Source organism: Cryptomeria japonica, chromosome 8 (assembly GCF_030272615.1).
Source record: "Cryptomeria japonica chromosome 8, Sugi_1.0, whole genome shotgun sequence".
NCBI classification, from domain to species: domain Eukaryota; kingdom Viridiplantae; phylum Streptophyta; class Pinopsida; order Cupressales; family Cupressaceae; genus Cryptomeria; species Cryptomeria japonica.
The window spans coordinates 66485342-66506695 of record NC_081412.1 but is presented as its reverse complement, the minus strand read 5'-3'; the positions used below and the strand labels follow the sequence as shown (position 1 = coordinate 66506695).

General features: G+C 35.6%; 1 protein-coding gene across 2 annotated transcripts; it reads left to right on the top strand.

Moving 5' to 3' along the window:
• The first annotated feature begins 5303 nt into the window (after positions 1 to 5303).
• Positions 5304 to 20948, top strand: LOC131046364 (mitochondrial phosphate carrier protein 1, mitochondrial). 2 transcript variants are annotated; one of them, XM_057980102.2, is made up of 6 exons: positions 5304 to 5816; positions 8984 to 9345; positions 9493 to 9536; positions 13093 to 13328; positions 13454 to 13578; positions 20240 to 20948. In XM_057980102.2, the coding sequence occupies exons 1-6, from the start codon at positions 5664 to 5666 to the stop codon at positions 20274 to 20276; spliced, it is 957 nt and encodes a 318-aa protein (XP_057836085.1). In that variant the 5' UTR covers positions 5304 to 5663; the 3' UTR covers positions 20277 to 20948. The 2 variants fall into 2 exon arrangements, with proteins under 2 accessions (XP_057836085.1, XP_057836086.1); XM_057980103.2 differs by having other exon boundaries at positions 5307 to 5816; positions 13093 to 13307.
• The last annotated feature ends 406 nt before the right edge of the window (positions 20949 to 21354 follow it).

Genomic DNA, 21354 nt, shown 5'->3' with positions numbered 1-21354 from the left:
CATAATAGCACGCCATCCAATGCAAAGTCACCAAACACTTGGGATATGATCAAGAAACACCTTCAGCATGATAGAAATAGATTCCATAAGCCGAACCCAAAATCCACTGACCAAGTCACCAAAACAGGATACCAGTAAAGCTAACCAGGAACGCCAGAAGCCGGTAAAGCCAAAAGCTAGTTGGGAAAGTCAAGAACAAGATGGTAACCGGAAATACCAAAAGCGATAACCAAATAATGAAACCACTAGAATATAGCAAGCATATAACCATCAGAATAAGCATCCAAATCCAATTCCAGAGGTCTGATCATACCGAATCAGAATGACAACCATAACCAAGATGATCACCAAGACTAACCAGGATAGATCCAACAGGGATACAATCTTGACATCAATGACAGCACTTAACCAAATACAGATTTGCCAACAATATTAGGTTCCTTGTTTATTTATGAGTTCTCCTACTTGTGCCCCTCTCGCTTACTCATTCCTTAAGGATCATAATGTTTTAGATATGCATGTTTCATCTCCACATTTACTTGACAGTCCCTCTTCCCTTTCTTGTGGCTTTTGATCTATTGATAATATGTTTAGTGACAAACATAGTGATAGTTCTTTATCTTCTCACAATTTAGTTAATGACTCTTTATTTTATGGTAATTTGATATATGATTCATATTTTCCTAATACACACATGATAGAGTCATTTAAGAGAAATGAAGATACATAGTTCCATGTTAGATCATTCTTGTCCTCATATTATGCTTACATACATAGTGATGCTACATTGATCAATGTGTTTGGTGTTAAACCTTGTTTGATAAAGCTAAGAAATATTTTAATTCATATCATATATATTAAACATCCTTCCATTAAATTAGTGATGTGCTCTTTTAGGTTACTTTACTATTGGTCTTGAGCATGTTTTGCTTATAATTCTCTTTTTTCCCTTTATGGTGACCCTTCCTTAATGAATCCCATAGATTTATACATGCATCATGATAATATATCATTTTTAGAATATAGTCTTATTACCTTGTCTCTCGAACTAACCCAATAGATATATCTAAGATTACAACACTTACAACTAAGTAGTTTTGTGTGTATCATTGATATAATTCTTTCAAAAGAGATTGGTTAGATAATAAAAATATAAAAATATATGTATCAAATAGAAACATAAGAATAACATGCCATTGAAATGAAAAATCACATTAAAATATATCATTGGAATCTTTGAGGTGCCGAGACAATATAATTCATGGTTGATTCATTCCACTATTAACCCTTTACTTATATACTAATTCTACCCAAAGAAACTTATGCTTCCTCGACATGTGGGATGAACCAACTTGGTAAAAGGGATGAGTTACAAAATAAATGCATCTAATAATTTTATAAATAAACATTATTATATTATAATTAATTAGAAATAAAGAGTTAGGATTGTGGGTACCATAGGCCCTTCCCCTCAAAAGGCCTTGATTTCAAAGCTCAATATGAAGAAAAAAAACTGTAGGTGGAAGATGAGTTTCCATGTTGCTCTTTTAGTTCCAACCCATTCTATTGGATGAGGACCTCAGTGATGTCATGGTTGAAGAGGTGGCACTATCCTTTGAAGTATAGATAAAAGTGCATAGAGTAATAGATCCTTTAGTATCCATCTCAGGTAATGCAAACTATTCATGAATTTGTTGGCCAAAAGAATCTTTCAAACAATAGAGATAAAAATTTGATGGAGCTTTAAGGGGGAGGAAGCTCCAACTTGTATGCGATGGAATCATTTTGCAAGATTTTATAGGTTCTATAATACTTAGGGATGAGTTTATGATGAATCTTCATCTTAAAAGATGACTACTTGAATGGTTGTAGTTGAAGCTAGGTTAGTGATAACGCAAGTATGCTCTAAACAATGTTGATTATATTTCTATTTCATGTCATTGTGTGCCAAGTAAAATTTATTGTTGAGGGTGCAAATAATTGTGTCACTTGTGCAAAGGATGGAGTCTATTATGTATACTTTTTATTTTCTTGGTATGTATGTATGTAGGGATGGTAGAAATTGACTATGTATAGCTTTATATGGACGCATCTTGGTCGTTGTGTGTAAGCGGTTTTATACCACCACTTAGCCATTGGTAACCATTTTGTTCAATGATGTTATTAAAAAATAAAGTGATGTAAATAGTTATTTAAGAATTTACTAATAATTTTGGTTTGGCTATCAATTTGTGGCTGATACGTAGAGCTTATTTTAATTTGGCTACCAAGACATTGAAAATTTTCTTTCTAGAAGCGAGTAGTGAAAAATGAATCATAATCATTGAAAATGGAAGTAGGCATTCCATGGAGGTGAAAGATTTTCTTAATGAAGGTTTAAAAAAACATGAAGATGGAATAGGGATGGGCTAAGGCTTAAAATGAAATATTTGGAGGGGTCATCTACCACCTCTACAATGGTTAATCTCCCTACATACTTTAGAAGTTATTTAATAAAAATGAATATATCTATCTACACCCAAGTAAGATTAAGTAATGATAGCAGGTATTGAGGGTGTCAATAATTTTTTCTTTGTTACATGGAAAAATCTTGCATTCCTCCACATACTACTTGATGTCATTTTTCATACCTTCCCCAAAAAGTATAATGAAATCTTTCAAATGTTTTGTGGAACTCATCAATAGATTGAGTGGCCTAGAATTGTGATAAAAAAATGTCACAAAGTTGATTGGGAGCCATATAGATGATCTTTATATCATAAATAAGATCCATTCCATGAATAATTAGGATATGAAGATGGGTGAGTGGACACTTGCTAGATAAGGTGTTGAATGAAACTATCTTATCGACATTCTTGATATAAGTTGCTTAGTAAAGTAGACGTGGGTATTGTTAAAGTACTTAGAGTGGAATTATCTACAAATTAATGCGATAATATATCTACCACAAGATTATTTTATCCCTTTTGCAGGTAATCTCATATTCATAACCCAATAACTTGATAACCCAATTTTGCTGCTTGGGGGAAGAGACTTGGTGGTCCAAAAAATATAGGTTGAGGTCATGATGGTTGGTTTTAAAGCGAATTTCTCACTAATAAGGTAGGATGACATTTCTACATAAGTAAAAAATTGAGAGTATTTCATCCTCATAGGTGGAATGAGTGATGCTTTTGTTTTTTTCCTAATTAGGGGCTTACTTGTAAAACTAAGGGGTTTCCTTCTTGTTTTAGTATAACACCCAATCCATAGCCTAAGACATCACTTTCAATTATGAAATTTTTGGACAAGTTCTACACGACAAGAAGAGATTCATGCACATAGATTGCTTAAGTATCTCAAAGCTCGCTTTGACAGTTAGGGACCATTAGAATGAATCGTTCTTCAATATGGTTGTGATGGGGGGGAACTTTCCATAATCCTTGATAAATCTACAATAATATCTTGCAAGGCTTGACCATTTTTACATGGTTTCAACCTTTTCAGGATCCACCTCAACTCCATAAATATATATGTCTAAGGTAATTGATCTTGATCTAACCAAAGGAATATTTAGAGCATTTGGCACATAATTGGTTAGCAAAAAGGATTTGAAGGATGTGGTCCAAGTGTAATGGGTGTAGGTATGATATGTGGCTATAAATAATGATACCATTAAAGAAGACTAATAAATTGTTAAAGCAATGACAAAATACTCTTATGCATAAACCTCTAAAATATGGATGATGCATCGGCAAGACCAAATGAGAAGCCAAGAAATTGATTATGACCATCATGAGTGTAAATGCATTTTTGGAATGTCTTCTCGTTTGACCCAAAATTGACGATAGTTGAAATATAAATATATCCCGAAGAGAAAAGGCGACACAAAGCTCATCTACGATCTCATCAAAGAAAGGACATTACATAGTTTTGTCCTTCATAATCAACTTTTCCAAGTTCTCTGCATCCTCTGAGGACAAGAGCCCCTAGTCATCCACATTCCATCTCTCTAAGTTCTTAGAAGCTCATTTAGTCAGACAATGTACAACTTTGTTCCACTCTTGAGGGATATGACAGAAAGAAATATAATCCAAAGAGGAGCACAAATTCGAAATCTATTTAGCCACTAAGGTTAAATGCTAATTCACACCATCCAACTTTTGCTCATTTAGAAAATTCACTAATTTTTTTGAATCAAATTCACAAATAATCTTTTTCCAACCAAGAGACACCATAAATTCAAATGACATTAGGAAACAATTAAATAAAGGACTTAGAAGGTTGATGACACCTAAATCCTAACAAAATGGTCATAATAAAAAATCAAGACCAAATTTTGAAATGTCGAGGTAGACACTTAAAATATTTAAAATTTCGAGAGATTTTGGTAGGATCATGAAGCTAAGTGGATTAGTCCCACCAAAATAGGCTCTAAAAAAGCAAGATGCAAGATTTTAGGGTCGTAATACTAGATCTATCCCTAATTTTTGAATTTGGCGATGATTAAATGCGAAATAAGATATTTTAAATTTGAAATATGATAGGACTCGTCTTCTTAAGTTGGTTAAATTCAAGACTAAAAATGACCCTTAAAATGTCTACGGGAGTGGAAACTAAAGTAGATGCTAAGGAGAGTGTGAAATTGAACTCACAATTAAAAAGTACAATTTATGACATTAAATTGATAAGTACATAACTTTTAAACAAAATGGTTTGTTCTTCTAATCTTGTTAAATGTGTGTGTGTGTGTATATATATATATATATATATTCAAAAATATAAATATACAAATGTGTATATTGGTACATAGGGGCCAATATATTGTGGAAAGCCAAAATCCTCATTGCTCATTTAAGAACTAATTTCCATCAACTCAACTGGTAAAGGCCAAAAGAAGCTTGGGAGGAAACAGTGCTTTTTTTTTGCACTTCAGGCAAAGTTGAAACTGAAAAACACTTCATTCTTGAATGTGACGCTTTCAAGACCATCGGGGACAACTATGAAAACATCCCGACATCCAGCTTTTGGGATAAGTTATTTAGCAAGGGGTTAGTGGAGAAGTTAGGGGCACTCATCATCACGCTTCCAACAACCAGCTCTTGGGATAATTTATTCAGCAAGGAGTTAATGGAGAAGTTAAGGGCACTCATCATCACGCTACGTTGAACTCTAGAAGTTGGTTTGTGACCCATAGACTATATTTAGCCTCGTGGAAATTTAAATAATTTCTTCTTCTTCTAGTACATTTTATCTTTTAAAAAGTAACCTAACATTATATTAATAATAAAAAAATAAAATGAAACAACATGTTTCCGAACTGTTGGAAGACCTGTACGAAACGAACACAACTAGTTGGGTCATGGAGGAAGTTCAGCCACGTTCATCTCAAATCTCTCCTTTGACATTATTGAATAAAACTAGTAAACCTCGTTGTGAAACGTACACAAAACATCTGCCGAAAAATAATAACATAACAAACCAAAAAAAAAATAATGAAACACAGTGTTGCAGATCTTGACATTAAACCCTAGAAAAACCTTTCTTCTAAAGATGTTGGGAGAATCGTAACAGTCGCCATATATCCCAATTCTGCCAAATTTAAAAGAATAGTCGCCTAAATACGACGAGAAAATGACAACTGAGTAATCCAATCGTAATATATTTTTAAAGAGTTAAAAACGATGATTTATGACTGGGCTTATGGATCGGAAGCAGAGCGCATCAGACTGTTCAGTGCAAAATATTATGCTGCCTGTGCTGGCGGAGGGATGGTCAGTGCGGGCGCTACACATCTTCTCATTACGCCTTTAGACATGCTGAAAGTTAATATGCAGGTGCAGGTTTATTGTAGTTGAGATTATTTTTTTTATTTTCACTGAATTTGAATCTTCAAGTCTTTTCATGACGTGTAAACTTGTGTGTAAATATAGAAATTAATGAGGAGACCTTTTTTTTCCTATTTTCCTTCATGTTAAGGTGTATCCGTGCTCTCATGATTTGTGGATTTGTATGAGAATGCAATAGCTAATATGCAGGTGCATCATTTTTTTCCTGGTTACTTTAAATATATACGTTGTAGGGTTTTATCACGACGAGTAAATTCATCTGGAAATGCAGAGTTAAAAACCAAATGCATTTTTGTCGCTTTCATTTACTTTTGAACGTCGCAGGATTTCACGGGGGGTAATTATATGAGTGAATTTGAAAATAATATGCAGGTTTATCTTTTCCCTCGTTCTTTAAATTTAAATGTTTTAAGATTTCTACCTTGTAAATTTATGTAGAATTTATCGAAAGTGACCTGCAGGCGTTTTTTCCTGTTTTTTCCATCGATTTTAGTGTTCCACTTTACGGGCATGTTTTAGTTGTTTTCCTTAAATTTAAATATTGTAGGGTTTGATGATGACGAGTACATCCGTGTTGAAATGTGTGAGTCAATATGCAGGCGCATTTTTCTGTTTTCTTTACCTTTAACTGTTGCAGGCCTTCATGGTGATGCTTAAATTCACGTGCAAACATGTAATAATGTGCAGGTCCATCTTTTTTGTTCTACTTTAGGGTTTTATCATGTGTAAATTTATTTGCAAATGTAAAAATTACCATGCAGTTACGTTTCTATAGTTTTCCTTTATAGCCAATTGTTTCAGGTTTTATGACTGCAAATTTACGTGTAAACGTGGAAGTTGATCTGTAGGTGTATTATTGTTGTTTTTCGTTAAATTTAAACTTCCAGTATTTCTTGACATGTAAATGTGCATCTGTTTCCGAGAATATGAAAATTAACTGCGGGGTGCATTTTTTACTGCTTTCCTATAAAATAATAATATCTTAGGGTTTCACGATGACTTTTAGATCCATGACGCTATCCAGTCCCATTCTTACATGGGTCACCTTTAGAGGCTATGTCAAAATTCATGGTCCACCTAGATAGCTTAGGAGCGCACTATCTTTCCATCAACCATGAGTGCTCTTATCCCTTTAATATGGAAAATGTTATATTAAACATTACGGTAGAGCTTATAGAGAATGCAGGGGTGGTCTTGGGTCCTTAATATGGCTGCATTTGACTCTGCCTCCAGGTACCCCCACCATGAAACATAGGGGTAGACTTAGCTGCATGCATTGCTACAAGGGTGATCCTTACCTCAAAGTGTTGCCATGGCCACAACAAGTTGCCCACTCATTAGAATGGATTTTGGATCTGTGGTGTGAAAATTGTCATTCCTCACAACTGACCCCAAACCTTTTGTTGATGGGCTCTATAGATTATCGTATCTATTGCAGCATTGATATTTCCATTGGCACCAATTGATGCAAAAGCTTGATCTCCTCAAACTCAGTCATCCCCTTCCTTGTGGGGTGGAGTTCCTTGTAAGACTTGATGGGTTTGACCCTAGAATCAATCTCTTCTGTTAATGGGCTATATAGAATATTGTATCCAATGCAGCATTGATATTTCCATTGCCACTGATTGATGCAAAAGTTCGATCTTCTCGAACTCTCAGTTGTCCCCTTACCTTGTGGGGTGGAGTCACCTGTAAGACTTGATGGGTTTGACCCTAGCGTGCAGAGCAGTGACCCATGGGTTAGGATGGGCTGTTAACTCTGCTGCAGCTCATCCATATTCAATAGAAGACACAATTTTATATGTGAAGGAGCAGCTGTTCATCATTTATAATAATTCCATGGCAATATGTATCACCAACTACATCTGTACATATGCAGATGGAGTTAGATGGGAGGGATAGTCAATCATTCATTTTCATGGAATAATAGAATTTTATACGAGGATGCAATAGAACCATACCTTTCCAAAAAAAGGATGCCATTTGTGCATGGATTTATGCCATATCTATATTAGCATACGCTTTCAATCTTTAAGATTTAATATTCAATCTTTCTTTAATACTTTATATTCAATGATAATAAAAATATGTAGTGAAAACGGTAGTGGTTGAATTTATTATTTAAAATTTAAATAGAGAACCCCAAAAAATCAACAAAGCAGCGTAGTTACATAAAAATATCAACTCTGATTTCCATAAGAAGCTGACAACTGGGAATAATGAAATCAAAACTTGCCACACATGGAAGACTTGCTTGTTATGGTTGGTTCAGCTTGAATCTAAGATCCAACACAAGAACAAAGCATATGTCACCTCGGTCTCTTCTGCACTTGTTGCAAGCTTGTCCATTGAAATAGAGTTTACCATTTGCCCACATAATTATATGGCAGCTGAGCTCGAGCCCTTGTTTGCCTGCCAAAATGCCACAGAACACATGTTTGTGCTTGCTGGACCCACATTTCTGTTGGATTCTGCCATAAAGAATAAGGGGTGTTCTTGGTGCCTGTACGATCTATTACTACACCTGTGAAATTGACAGCTAAATAAAGTTAGGATTAACAAGTTAAAGAAAGAACGTTTTTTTTGAGTTGTCTCTTCCTTGATTTGGATAAATGTTTATTCACTTTATGGAATGACCGTTACAGCCCTTGTCTGTCTCCCCGTGTAGAATGCCTCTTTGAGTGATAAGGACACGAAGAAATAGTTTGATACTACAAAATGTTGATTTTTTTTTCATTAAGGCAATAAACTTACCAAGATATTTAAGTCCTATCTACACATGTCAAGCACTCCGTGTACATTGGGCTTTGTTAGTACATGCCGATTGTCTTCATGGATTTTAACCTTGTGACTAGGTTTGGTGAATGCTAAGTACCTTACCAGTCAACCTACATCATGCTGGCAAACTTTATGTGGATTTAAAGCTCATGTGATCTGTTTGTAATTTCCTGCTTCGATAAAATGTTATGGCCCGTGTGGGTAATTTCCTATAAGGTGGCAATCAAAAGTATTCTTAGAAAGTTCTAGTTGAGGTCAAGAATGGTATTTGTGAAATGAGGCTTTCTGTCCAAATAAAAGTCTCTGTGATATGAAACACAGATTTGGCAGTAAATGATTGGCTGATCACATTTTTTTTGTTGTATTCATTGATGCAGGTTGATCCTGCTAAGTATAGGAACATTTGGTCAGGGTTTGGTGTTATAGTAAGGGAACAAGGTCCAGCAGGCCTATGGAAGGGCTGGGCAGGGAAGCTTTTTGGTTATGGTGTCCAAGGTGGCTGCAGGTTTGGGTTGTACGAGTACTTCAAAAAGTTTTACTCTGATGTTGCTGGGAAAAGTAATTTGAAGCATCACAAAACTAGTATCTACATAGCAGGCAGTGCTTCTGCACAAATAATCGCTGACCTTACCCTTTGTCCTTTCGAAGCTGTAAAAGTAAAGGTTCAGACACAGCCCAGATTTGCTAAGGGCTTGGTAGATGGATTTCCAAGGCTCTACTCAACTGAAGGCTTGTCAGGGTAAGCAATGTTGATACTTTGGAACTATAATGCATGTAAATTTTGAGTGAAAACTTTCTTGTATGTGATTGAATGTTTCTTTATATTTTAAAGTTATGACTTTGTAAATAGGCAATCTTAAAAATGCATCCATTTTTACTCTTACAGGTTTTACAAAGGAATTGTACCTCTGTGGTGTCGAAATCTTCCATGTAATTCTTCTCTCTTCCATGTAACTTAGATTCATTTAAGTGAGATAAAAATTCCTTTTCCATTTTAGACTGGTAAATGGACTTTTCAAAATCTTGACAGCATTAAATGGAATAAGATGACATGCTTCTGTTTATGTAGCTGATAAATATCCTCTTGCTAAGAAATTCACAATATTGAATGCTAGCGGTACAAAGAAAATGGAGGCCAAAATTATGTTTCCAAATTGCTAATATCTGGTTTGCAGTGCCCAACTACTTATCCCCGTTCATTGGATGTAAAATTTTGCATCTGGTTTTAAGTAGCAGTTGCAGGTAGAACCATATTCACTGGATGTAAAATTTTGCATCTGGTTTAAGCAGCAGTTGCAGTAGAATCTTTCATTGTGTTCCCCTCTTCTGAAGTTGCTTTCAAAAACTATCCAAAGGCATAGATTAGTTTGAACCAAGGTGTCTGCAATTTGGCAACTGGTTTAGGCATTTGATTATTTTGAATCTCACAGAAGCAAAATATTATTCTCAGGAATTTGTGGGAAAACCAAAATATAAAGATATTTGAATTTATTAGGATAAATTTGGCAAAAGACTGGGAATATATCAGGCTAGGGTTAGGATTAGGGAAAGTCAGAAAAGAACACTAACCCTATATTTTTTTACCAAAAACTTCTAATTTAAGTGTAAAAAATTGCAATTACTCACCAAAAAATCTGATTTATCAGCAGTAAATGGGGTCAAAAAATTGACATTAATGTGTTCACCTGATAAATTTTTTAATGTTCACAATTTACCAAGAAAAAACCAAAAGCATGACACTAGCAGCAATGTGATGCTACCAGGTACCAACAATGTAGAAGATATGTGTTGGCCAGTGTGCAATATGACAAGAGATAGGGTGAACATGAGGGAAGGACAGGTGGCCGGATCCCCATGCAGTGTCCCCATGTTGTCGAAGGTAAGTGCTATGGGAGAAGAGAGCACTGATGAATGCGGTGCTAAAGATGTATGACCCCAAGGGTATCCCATTCCGCAAGTGATCTAGATCCTCAAATATTAACTAAATAAAACATGAAGCAGACATCTAATTAAGCATACATAATTAACATTCTTCCTTAATCTATGCTAACCAAACAAAGTGATGAAAAAATATTTGCCAAATTAACCTTTCAATAATGCATAAGATAGCCGAGAGAAGATACAAAATCAAACCTTTACTAAGAACTAATTTCCATTCAACACTTCACATGTGATTCTGTAGATGGGTCTTTACTTTCATCATCGAATCCACCAACCATTAAATCCATCTTCCTTTTCCACAATACAGACAAGTGTAGAACAAGGGAGATTATATTTTTACTTTCGCTAATATATCAATAACAAAGTAAATTTTCTTTCTTTATTTCCTAAAAACAGACAAATGTAGTGAGAAAGAGTTAAATCTCTAATGATGGACATTTTGATATCTACTTTACTCCCTCCTTTCTCTAAAACACTATAGTAAAATCTAATGTGCATAGGTAAGATAAAATGAGGTACATAACGTTTTCCAGTTTTTCCAAAACTACACAGAATTTTGGAAAGTCTTAGGGAATAGAAAATGGACAAGCACAGCTATAACAGCTATAACACCTGACAATGGCAGCCAATAATAAGGCTTTTGAGTACAAACAGAGGCTAGCGTTGACTAGAAATACATTGATAAACTGAAAACCTCTTTCTAGATGCTGCTGCTTCAAAATAATGGAGTGGACTGGGGAGTCTGCTTTTATAGATTATATCTCTGTAGGCTATAAACTCTGAAAACGCTGTGCTTCAATGGGAATAACACTAGTTCTTAAGCTATGCTGCCTGTTGAAATTTTGAAGTTTTGAGCAATTCGTGAGCTGGAATCATCTACAAATATTCAAGGGCTTTTGCCCTTGATTTCTATTTAAGATGTTTAAGGGTGTTCATCCTTGAATTTCCTACAATCATCCTTTGGATTGGATGAGTAAGTTCAAAGTGAGGACTTGAAATATGAATTGAATGAATGCTTGTAATCGTCCCCACTTGTTTAAATAGACTCTTACATCCCTAGAGCTATGGCTTCTAGGGTTGTCACCTCCTTTCACGCCCTTATTTTTTGTAGCATTATATCAGATACGATTTTTAAAAATTTGTTTGTTATTAAAAAAATCTTTTGGCTACCTATAATATTTACGGTGTTTTAATATTTATTTTTCTAGCTTATTGGGAAGGGGAACATGACAGATTTGCTGTCATACTCGGTTGTTTTGCATTTGAGGGTTTTCAAATTAATATCACCTTGTGGGTCTTGGTAGTTGTGCATTTTGATTGATACAGGTTTGCAAGATTATCATACTGTTGATCAGCTCTAATTTGAATAGGATTTGGCATCTACTTTTGGCATTTGTTCATCATTCCAGTTTGCACACTTTGTGAATTCGCATATTCTTAAGGTTTTCTGATTGGGGACATTGCACAACTTGAACATTTTCATGTAGTCCTAAAATGAATATATGTCTTGCTCAATGGCCTGTTAGAGCTGTATCTGCAACTTGTGCTTGAGATTGGGTGATTGCTAGTTATAGCTTATCTTGAATTTATGAATTGTAGTTTTTCTCAATGGCTTCACTATATCATTGCCAGTATGAGATGAGTGATTTTGCTTTGGAGACTCATTGCTATGCATCTTCTGTCTTCTATGGAGTTCTCAGTTTGCCTTCAAAATTTTAATCTTAGTGTGTGGACGATGTAAATTCTTTTGAAGAAAAACTTTGAACCTTCAATATTGATTTTTGATATTTTGTCAAAAAGCATTAACATGGTTGATTTGGATGAATTTATCAGTTTATGTAACAAATATGAATAACGCAGCAAGAGACATGCATTTGTCAAACATTTAATGAAGTGCATCTTTTACCATATGAAACCTCTGGAGGCATACAAACAATCGTATGAGTTTTTTCATTGTGAAATGACAAATTAAAGAGTTGGTGAGAATGTCAAACAACTTTTACTGAATTTGAGGGAATAAATCATCGGATCTGAATAATCATCTTGGTTGTTTCTGGTAGTCAAGATGAACCTAGCTGTCATATTGAGTCACACTGTTTAATCATATTAACCTGGTTTTCCCCACCTTCAAATCTTTTTGTTTGGTTGAAAATCTACATGTTATTTTTCTTTATTAGGTCAACTATAATATAGCAAATTTGGTCCTGTAAGACACATAAAAAATATATGTTACGGCACAGTTTAGAGACACTTATACCTTTTCTTTTTAGATGTTTTACGTGTCTGATTATTTTTTTTATATAAATTAAGGTTGACTTTGCTTAGTATTTCTAAACACTGAAAAATCTTTTGATTTCTTAGTAATGTATACATTAAACACAGCTTTAGTTCAAAGGCAGTGTTAGTTCCAAGTTAACACATTCCTTCTCTTGCAGTTGCAATGATGATGTTCTCCACATGGTGTTAGTTGACATATTTCTTCTCATGCAGTTGCAATGATGATGTTCTTCACATGGTGTTAGTTGACATATTTCTTCTCATGCAGTTGCAATGATCATGTTCTCCACATTTGAGCACACAGCAGGCTTTTTATACCAAAATGTTCTGCAGAAGCAAAAGGTTGAATGTTCCATAATTCAGCAACTTGGAATAACATGTGCAGCAGGGTACATGGCCGGAACTGCTGGAACCATTGTTTCAACTCCTGCAGACAATATTGTTGCATGCATGTATAACAAGCAGGCTGATACGGTTTTGGAGGTTTTTGCCTTTCATTTAAGAGTTATGGAGTTTGTTTGTAGTCTAATTTGTAAACTAGTGACTTTTCTGTGATTATTTGGTAGCAGGACAAAGGTTCCTTGATATGGTGTTTAGTATATTTATATGCCATGTCTTGGGTTTTGCAGGCCATAAAAAAGATTGGAATCATAAACTTGTTCACCAGAAGCCTCCCAATCAGGATTGCCCTTGTTGGTCCTGTTATCACAACTCAATGGTTTATCTATGATACAATAAAAGTTATAAATGGAGTGTGAGTATTTTTTGTTTGATCTTTTTGGTAGTTTGTTGCTAACAATTAGGATTTCAGTTCTTTGTTTTCCAAAGAATTTATTTTTTTATTTATATATCAAGGTCTATTAGCGGGCCTCTCCCCATACTATAGACAGAATTATAGCTAATTAACAATCAAAATCCTGTGCAACTCATGAAGAGTGAGAGGTACCAATGGAAGAAACAAAATACTATAGCATCACCTACAACATCCTGAAGAAACACCAGAACAAGACCATCAGTTCTGCCCATGAACCATAATTCCACGGAGTTTCTTGAGCGAAGGCAATATGTAATAAAAATTAGAGTATCATCAATCTTATAGTATATTTTCCCATAACAAGTCATCTTTTTATTATTATGCACGAAATTGAGTAGGTTGTCTAGTCTTATGGAACATTAGACTTCAAGTACTCGAGATGTCAGGGATGTCATCTGGATCCTCGGAGATCCGTCCCCATTGTTAGGGTTTGAAGTAGATCCGAAGCAAATATGAACTAACAATTATATGCAGATTTAAATACAAAAGATAAAGAAATAAAACAAGACACAGATAACATAGAGATTTAACGTGGTTCACCCAAAATGGGTTACGTCCACCATACACAGCCGTCCAATCTTTCTTATTATCCAGTAAAAATAGTACATCAACCTTACAATGCCTTAAGCATCCCAGCCGCTTATAACATGCATTTTTAGGGCAACAAACAAAGTCGACCTTTTTAGGGTTTTATTACAATGTCGGTTTTCATCAACGAAAAACGGCAAATTTTTTTTTTTCTTGGGGGCTGCCGCCCCCGAACCCCTGCCCGAGGCCCAGCCCGGCCCCGGACCCCGGCGAGGATACGTGTTGAGTGTACAGTACTTTGCTGATCAGTCGCCACATTTCAACAATCTCCAACTTGGAGATTGATCGGGCTCCACATCGAACAATCTCCCACTTGGAGATTGATACTACACGACACCACTGTACATGCAACATCCGCTAGATAAAACACTAGGACTTGACTGGTATAAATTCCACAATTATCAATCAAGAAGACCAACAGAAACTGATGAAGAAATCAACTTCTCTTGTGAAACTGCCTTTGTGAACATATCGGCAGGATTCTCACTTGTGTGAATCTTCTCAAGCCGTAACTGACCCTCCTCCAAAATAGTCCGGATGAAGTGGTACCTGAGCTGAATGTGCTTTGTCCTTGAATGAAAAACAGAGTTCTTCGCAAGATGAATGGCACTCTGGATATCAGTATATAATGGGCTATCCTCTTGTGTCTGATCCAATTCCTTCAGAAAACATTGCAACCAAATCATCTCTTTGCTGGCTTCTGTAGTAGCAACATACTCAGCTTCAGTGGTTGAAAGTGCAACAACCTTTTGCAGCCTAGAAATCCAACTGACTGCAGTTCCCCCTATAGTAAAAACATACCCTGTAGTACTCCTCCGTGAATCAATATCACCCGCTAGATCAGAGTCAACAAATCCACTTAGAGCAGCATTAGATCCTTTGAAACATAATGCCTTCGTACTAGTTCCTTTCAAATACCGAAGAATCTATTTCACAACATTCCAATGTTCCATACCCGGATTACTCATAAACCTGCTCACAACTCCCACTGCATGTGCAATATTTGGCCTTGTGCATACCATTGCATACATCAGACTGCCAACAGCTGATGAATACGGGATGTTAGACATTTTATTAACCTCTTCCTGTGCCTTTGGGCGCATCTCCTTAGTCAATTTGAAATGACTAGCCAAAGGTGTACTAACTGCTTTTGCATCCTGCATTTTAAATCTTTTCAACACCTTCTTTATATACTCACTTTGGGACAAATTCAAGGTTCTATTTTTCCTGTCCCGTGTAATCTTCATACCGAGAATTTGCTTAGCTGCACCCAAATCCTTCATAGCAAATGACCTGGCTAATTTCTGTTTAAGATCATTTATATGTTGCATGTTAGACCCAGCAACAAGCATGTCATCAACATAAAGCAACAGGATAATATAACTGCCATTATCAAATCTCTTAAAATATACACAATGATCAGAATGACATCTATGATAACCGTGTTCAGTCATGAAACTATCAAATTTTAAATACCATTGTCAGGGTGCTTGCTTTAGGCCATACAGACTTTTCTTCAACCTGCACACCAAGTTCTCCTTACCTTTGACCTCATATCCCTATGGTTGCAAGATGCAAATTTCCTCCTCCAAATCTCCATGGAGAAAAGTTGTTTTGACATCTAATTGTTCAAGATGTAAATCATCTGCAGCCACAAGACTAAGTATAGTTCTAATTGAAGTCATTTTTACAACTGGAGAAAATATTTCATCATAATCTATACCTTTTTTCTGTGCAAAACCTTTTACCACAAGTCTGGCCTTATATCTTTTCTGACCTCCTTCCTCCTCCTTCAGCCGATAAACCCATTTGTTAGGCAAGGCTTTTTTTTTTTGCAGGTAAAGGGACTAAGTCCTAAGTCTTATTTTTCATCAAGGAGTCCATCTCCTCTTTCATGCCTAGCTGCCACTGTTGTTTGGCATCCACCTGCATTGCTTCTTCATATTCTTCTAGTTCACCAGAATCCGTTAATAAAATAGAATACAAAGAAGGAGAAAATCTTTCAGGGGGTCTACTTGTCCTCGTAGAATGTCTAACACTTGCAGGAGTTTGTGGGACAATCTGTTGTTGCTGAGCATCAGGTACCTGTGGCATTTCATTTTAAAAAATCTCATCCAACACCACATATTCTTGTTTGTCTTGTTCATGCTTCTTTTCCTGCATCTGTTCTTTATATATAACCTTCTCATTGAATATAACATCTCTACTTCTAATTATTTTCTTATTTTCAAAATCCCATAACCGATAGCCATATTCATCTATCCCATATCCAATGAAGGTACATTTCTGAGATTTAGCATCAAGCTTGGTTCTGTTTTCTTTATCAACATGGACAAAAGCTTCGCAACCAAAAGTTTTTAGAAAAGAATAATTTACCTTTTTACCAGTCCATGCCTCCTCTGGAATACCACCATCCAAAGGGGTTTAAGGTCCTCTATTTATCAAATAGACAACATTATGTACAACATCTGCCAAAAAATGTAAGGGCAATCTAGCATGCAATCTCATGCTCCTTGCACGTTCCATGATGGTCCTATTCATTCTCTCTGACACACCATTTTCTTGTGGAGTTCCTGGAACTGTCTTCTGTTTTCGAATCCCATTTAAGGAACAGTAATCTTCAAATGCTTTGCTGCAATACACACCTCCATTATCCGATTTGAGACACTTCAACTTTTTTTCTGTCTCATTCTCAACCAAAGTTTTCCATTTCTTAAAAGTTTCAAAAACATCTGATTTTTGTTTTAGGAAATATACCCATGTTTTTCTGGTTGAGTCATCAATAAAAATAACATAATAACAAGAGCCACCAAGAGATGATACCTGAGCCGGTTCCCATACATCTGAATGTACAAGCTCTAACTTCTCACTCTTCTTCTCTTTCCCAACCTTGAGAAATCTGACTCTTTTCTGTTTACCATAAACACAGTTTTCACAGAACTCTAAATCAATCTTCTTTAGTCCTGGCAAAAGATTTTTGGAGTGAAGGATTTTCATCCCTTTCTCACTCATGTGCCCAAGCCTATGGTGCCACATTATCGAATCTGTTCTTGCAACATTTATTGTTGTTGTCCCTGCAGTAACTTTATCTGTAGCGGTTAAGGTAGAGTAAGTGTTACCAGTACACAGATATAATGTGCCTACCTTCGCACCTTTAGCTACTACTAATGATCCTTTAGTGACCTTCCACATACTGTCTGAGAAGGTAACTATGCAACCTTCATTACCTAGTTGCCCTGCAGAAATTAAATTTCTTCTTAAATTAGGAACATGTCTTACCTCCTGCAGAAACCAGTCATTACCATTCTGCAACTTGATCTTTATCTTTCCTTTTCCAACAATTTGACAGGGCTCATCATCACCCAAATATACCTGTCCAAAATCACCTTGAACATAATCTAGAAAATATTTTCTATGGGATGTAGCATAAAATGAAGCCCCAGAATCTATTACCCAGGAATCATTAACATTATCCAAACATAAGATTAAAGCATCTTGTAAAGTATTACTTGCAATATTAGCTTCCTTACTGTCATTTTCATTTTTGTCTCCTTCTTTGTTTTTCCAAGACCAACAGTCTTTCTTTAGATGACCAGGTTTTCCGTAGTACCAGCAATCTTTCTTTCCTCTAGATTGAGAGCGTCCTTTCTTTGACTTCCCTCGTGACTTCTCATTCCCAGGGCCTTTTCCTCTTTCCTTTGATCTTCCTCTGTTCTCCACATTCAAAACATTACCCGATGATGTTGAAGTCTCACCTGTGTTTTTCCTTCGCATTTCCTCGTTTAGGATAACACCAACAACATCATCAAATACCAAAGTATTTTTACCAGAGACAGAGTTACTTATAGCCATAACCAAGCTATTCCAGCTTTCTGGCAAAGAACATAAAATCAAGAGTGCCCTAACCTCTTCTGCAAAGGTAATTTTTACCAAAGACAATTGACTGGTAATTGTATTAAATTCATTTAAGTGCTCCGCTACAGATCCTCCCTCACTCATTTTCAAATTAAACAAACGCTTCATAAGAAATACTTTATTCGAACCCGAGGGTTTCTCATACAACTTAGCCAATGTTGCCATCAAATCTACAGTCGTTTTTGCTTCTGTTATATTGAATGCTACAGACGACGCAAGGCACAATCGAATGGATCCCAGTGCCTTTCTATCTAAAATGTCCCACTCTTCATCTGATATTGTGGTCGGTTTCTTTGCCTTTCCTTCCAATGGCCGCCACAAATCCTTTTGATACAAGTAATCCTCCATCTGCATTTTCCATAACTGATAATTCTAGTCGTTAAACTTTTCGACCTTGAATTTGGAATCCTCCATTGCTCCCACTCAAATTTGAAAGTCCTGTCAATTTACAGAAAACCTCACTCTGATACCAATTGTTAGGGTTTCGAGCAGAGTCGAAGCAAATATGAACTAACAATTATATGTAGATTTAAATACAAAAGATAAAGAAATAAAACAAGACACAGATAACACAGAGATTTAACGTGGTTCACCCAGAATGGGTTACGTCCACCATACACAGCCGTCCAATCTTTCTTATTATCCAGCAAAAAATAGTACATCAACCTTACAATGCCTTAAGCATCCCAGCCGCTTATAACATGCATTTTTAGGGCAACAAACAAAGTCGGCCTTTTTAGGGTTTTATTACAATGTCGGTTTTTATCAACGAAAAACGGCAAAAATTTTTTTTTCCTCGGGGGCTGCCGCCCTCGAACCCCAGCCCGAGGCCCAGCCCAGCCCCGGACCCCGGCGAAGATACGTGCTGAGTGTACAGTACTTTGCCGATCAGTCGCCACGTTTCAACACCCATGGAATGCTGTCTACAAGAATCAAGATGCATAATATTGTGATGATTTTAAAATTTTAGTTTCGGCATTACTATAACAGTGATGTAGTGTGATTATTGTTGTAGATTCATTTTGACATTGTGTATTATTTTATTAATGAGAGCCAATGATTATTCATTGTTTGTATATTCATATATTTATGAATATTTTGCTATACATATAGGTTACACTCTTTGGAAGTTCCCGTACGCCTAGGATGTTGATGGTACTTGCAGCCATTCCCCTTTTATGTTTTCCTAGGTTTCTCATCCACCAAAAGAGGAATCGACAAAGTATAGACATTTTCCTTTTTTGGCCTGGTTATAAATGTCTTGGAAATGTTGTTTTCATTCCTTTAGATTAAACCATACAAAGAGATGATCTCCACCAATTTACAAATTTCCTTCTTGGAACCAACATGTCAATGGCTCATGTCCTCATTACACCATAACATATTCAGTCCATACAAGCCTCCTAAAGGTTCCCTTTTGTTATCAGGTCAATGGGATTCTCCTTTACTCTGTGTATAGGTGGACTGGCCAAGTCTGGTTTACTCCAGAGGTCAATCATTAGGTGGAAACCAAGGTTACAAAATTTTGAAAAATATATATTGTTGATCGAAAGAGATACACATGAGGTATCCACAAGGGGTTTCATATACCAAATCAGGACCAAGCTTCGCCATGATCTAAAATTACAACCTTTATCTGATAATTATTAGGGCAGTTACAAAATTTTGAGATTTAAATAGGCTGCTGCAAATCCAGTTTTCCTCAAATGATGCATTTATACTTTCTTAGAAGAAATATATTCATGTTCATGAAATATTTGTGGAGGGGAAAACAGGAAAAGGGATTGAATAAATAATTGAAAGGGAATTTGTTTTCTTCGGCAATATGTTCTGACAAATGTCACATCAGTATAGAAAACAGGAAAAGGAACAAATATATAATTTACAGGGAATTTGTTTTCTTAGGCAGCAGCTTCTGACAAATATACATCAATGCTTTAACCTGGATGGTTACAAAGATGAAACATTCTGCTTTGTTTCTAATATAATTCACTGTCTGCCGTGAAACTTGAAACTGTGTGAACAAGCATTATCTCCTTTGTTTTAATAAAATCAGGTTCATCTCAAACTTTTTTGAAGTTCTGTTTCTTTTTTTCAGGCCTACGAGTGGAGGCATTGACTATTTCACTGAATGAACTGGAACCAACGATACCGCTCAAGAATGGAAATGTTCCAGTTGCACAGTTGCTGTAATGGGAATATATCCAATAATGTACATAACCAAATTGTTTATGTATGCAGTGTTACTAATCTGAATCAGATTTTTTTGCGGCAGGGCAATGAACTTGTACATGTACCATATCGGTTCTCCACTATAAGATTCATTGCTTTTGTTCTCATGAAATCTGACTGGAGGATATCCTACATAACAATGGAGGTTAAGCATTTTTGCTGGGATCGTGATTAACTTTTGTGTAGCTTCATAGGTTTTTGGATTCATCGAAGGTCACATCCACCAAGTTGCATTAACATGGAGATCCCTTTTAAGCATGGGGCATGTTTGTCAAACTAGCCTTACCACTTGATCACATTCCGGTGGACGTCTACATGTTCCAATCCAACGAATATTTGTTTTACTGTATTGAATCATTTTTCTATGCTCTATTGTGAGCGACTATTTCTATGTATGTTTCCAGAATTGTAACAGCCTCATGGATGTCTTTGACTTTTTTTGCTGTCAAAATCATCTGGGCAATCCAATGAATATTCGGCCTATTTGATGCAGCGATCCAGCTTTGATCTAGATGGTTAGTTCGAGTGGCAATTTCACCTTTTTTTATAAGTTCTCTTAAAAGAATGTTAATTTAGTTTTATAGTTTTATTAGTTCATGTGAAGGGAGGAATATTTATGCATTCATTGCATTAAATTTCTTTCATCAATTTAATCAATCATTGAATAGAATTATAAATTTTGATCAAAATTCTTATAGTTATATTTAATTTTCTATTTTAAAATGTCATTATTTGTCTTTCTATTGCAGCACTCAAGCAAAAATAAGATTTTTCTCTTTTTTTAAAATGATGTCATAAAGCATTTATTTCATTGAATCAAACATCAATTGTATGAATGGCTTGAGATCACCATTGTATATGCCATATTTTTACTTTATTGTGTATTTTTTATTGGTTGATTTTAGAAATGTTAATTGTAAAAATAAATTTTTATTTTTTTTATAAAAAAGTTGAAATACTTCAAACTTTATGGTTAAATTG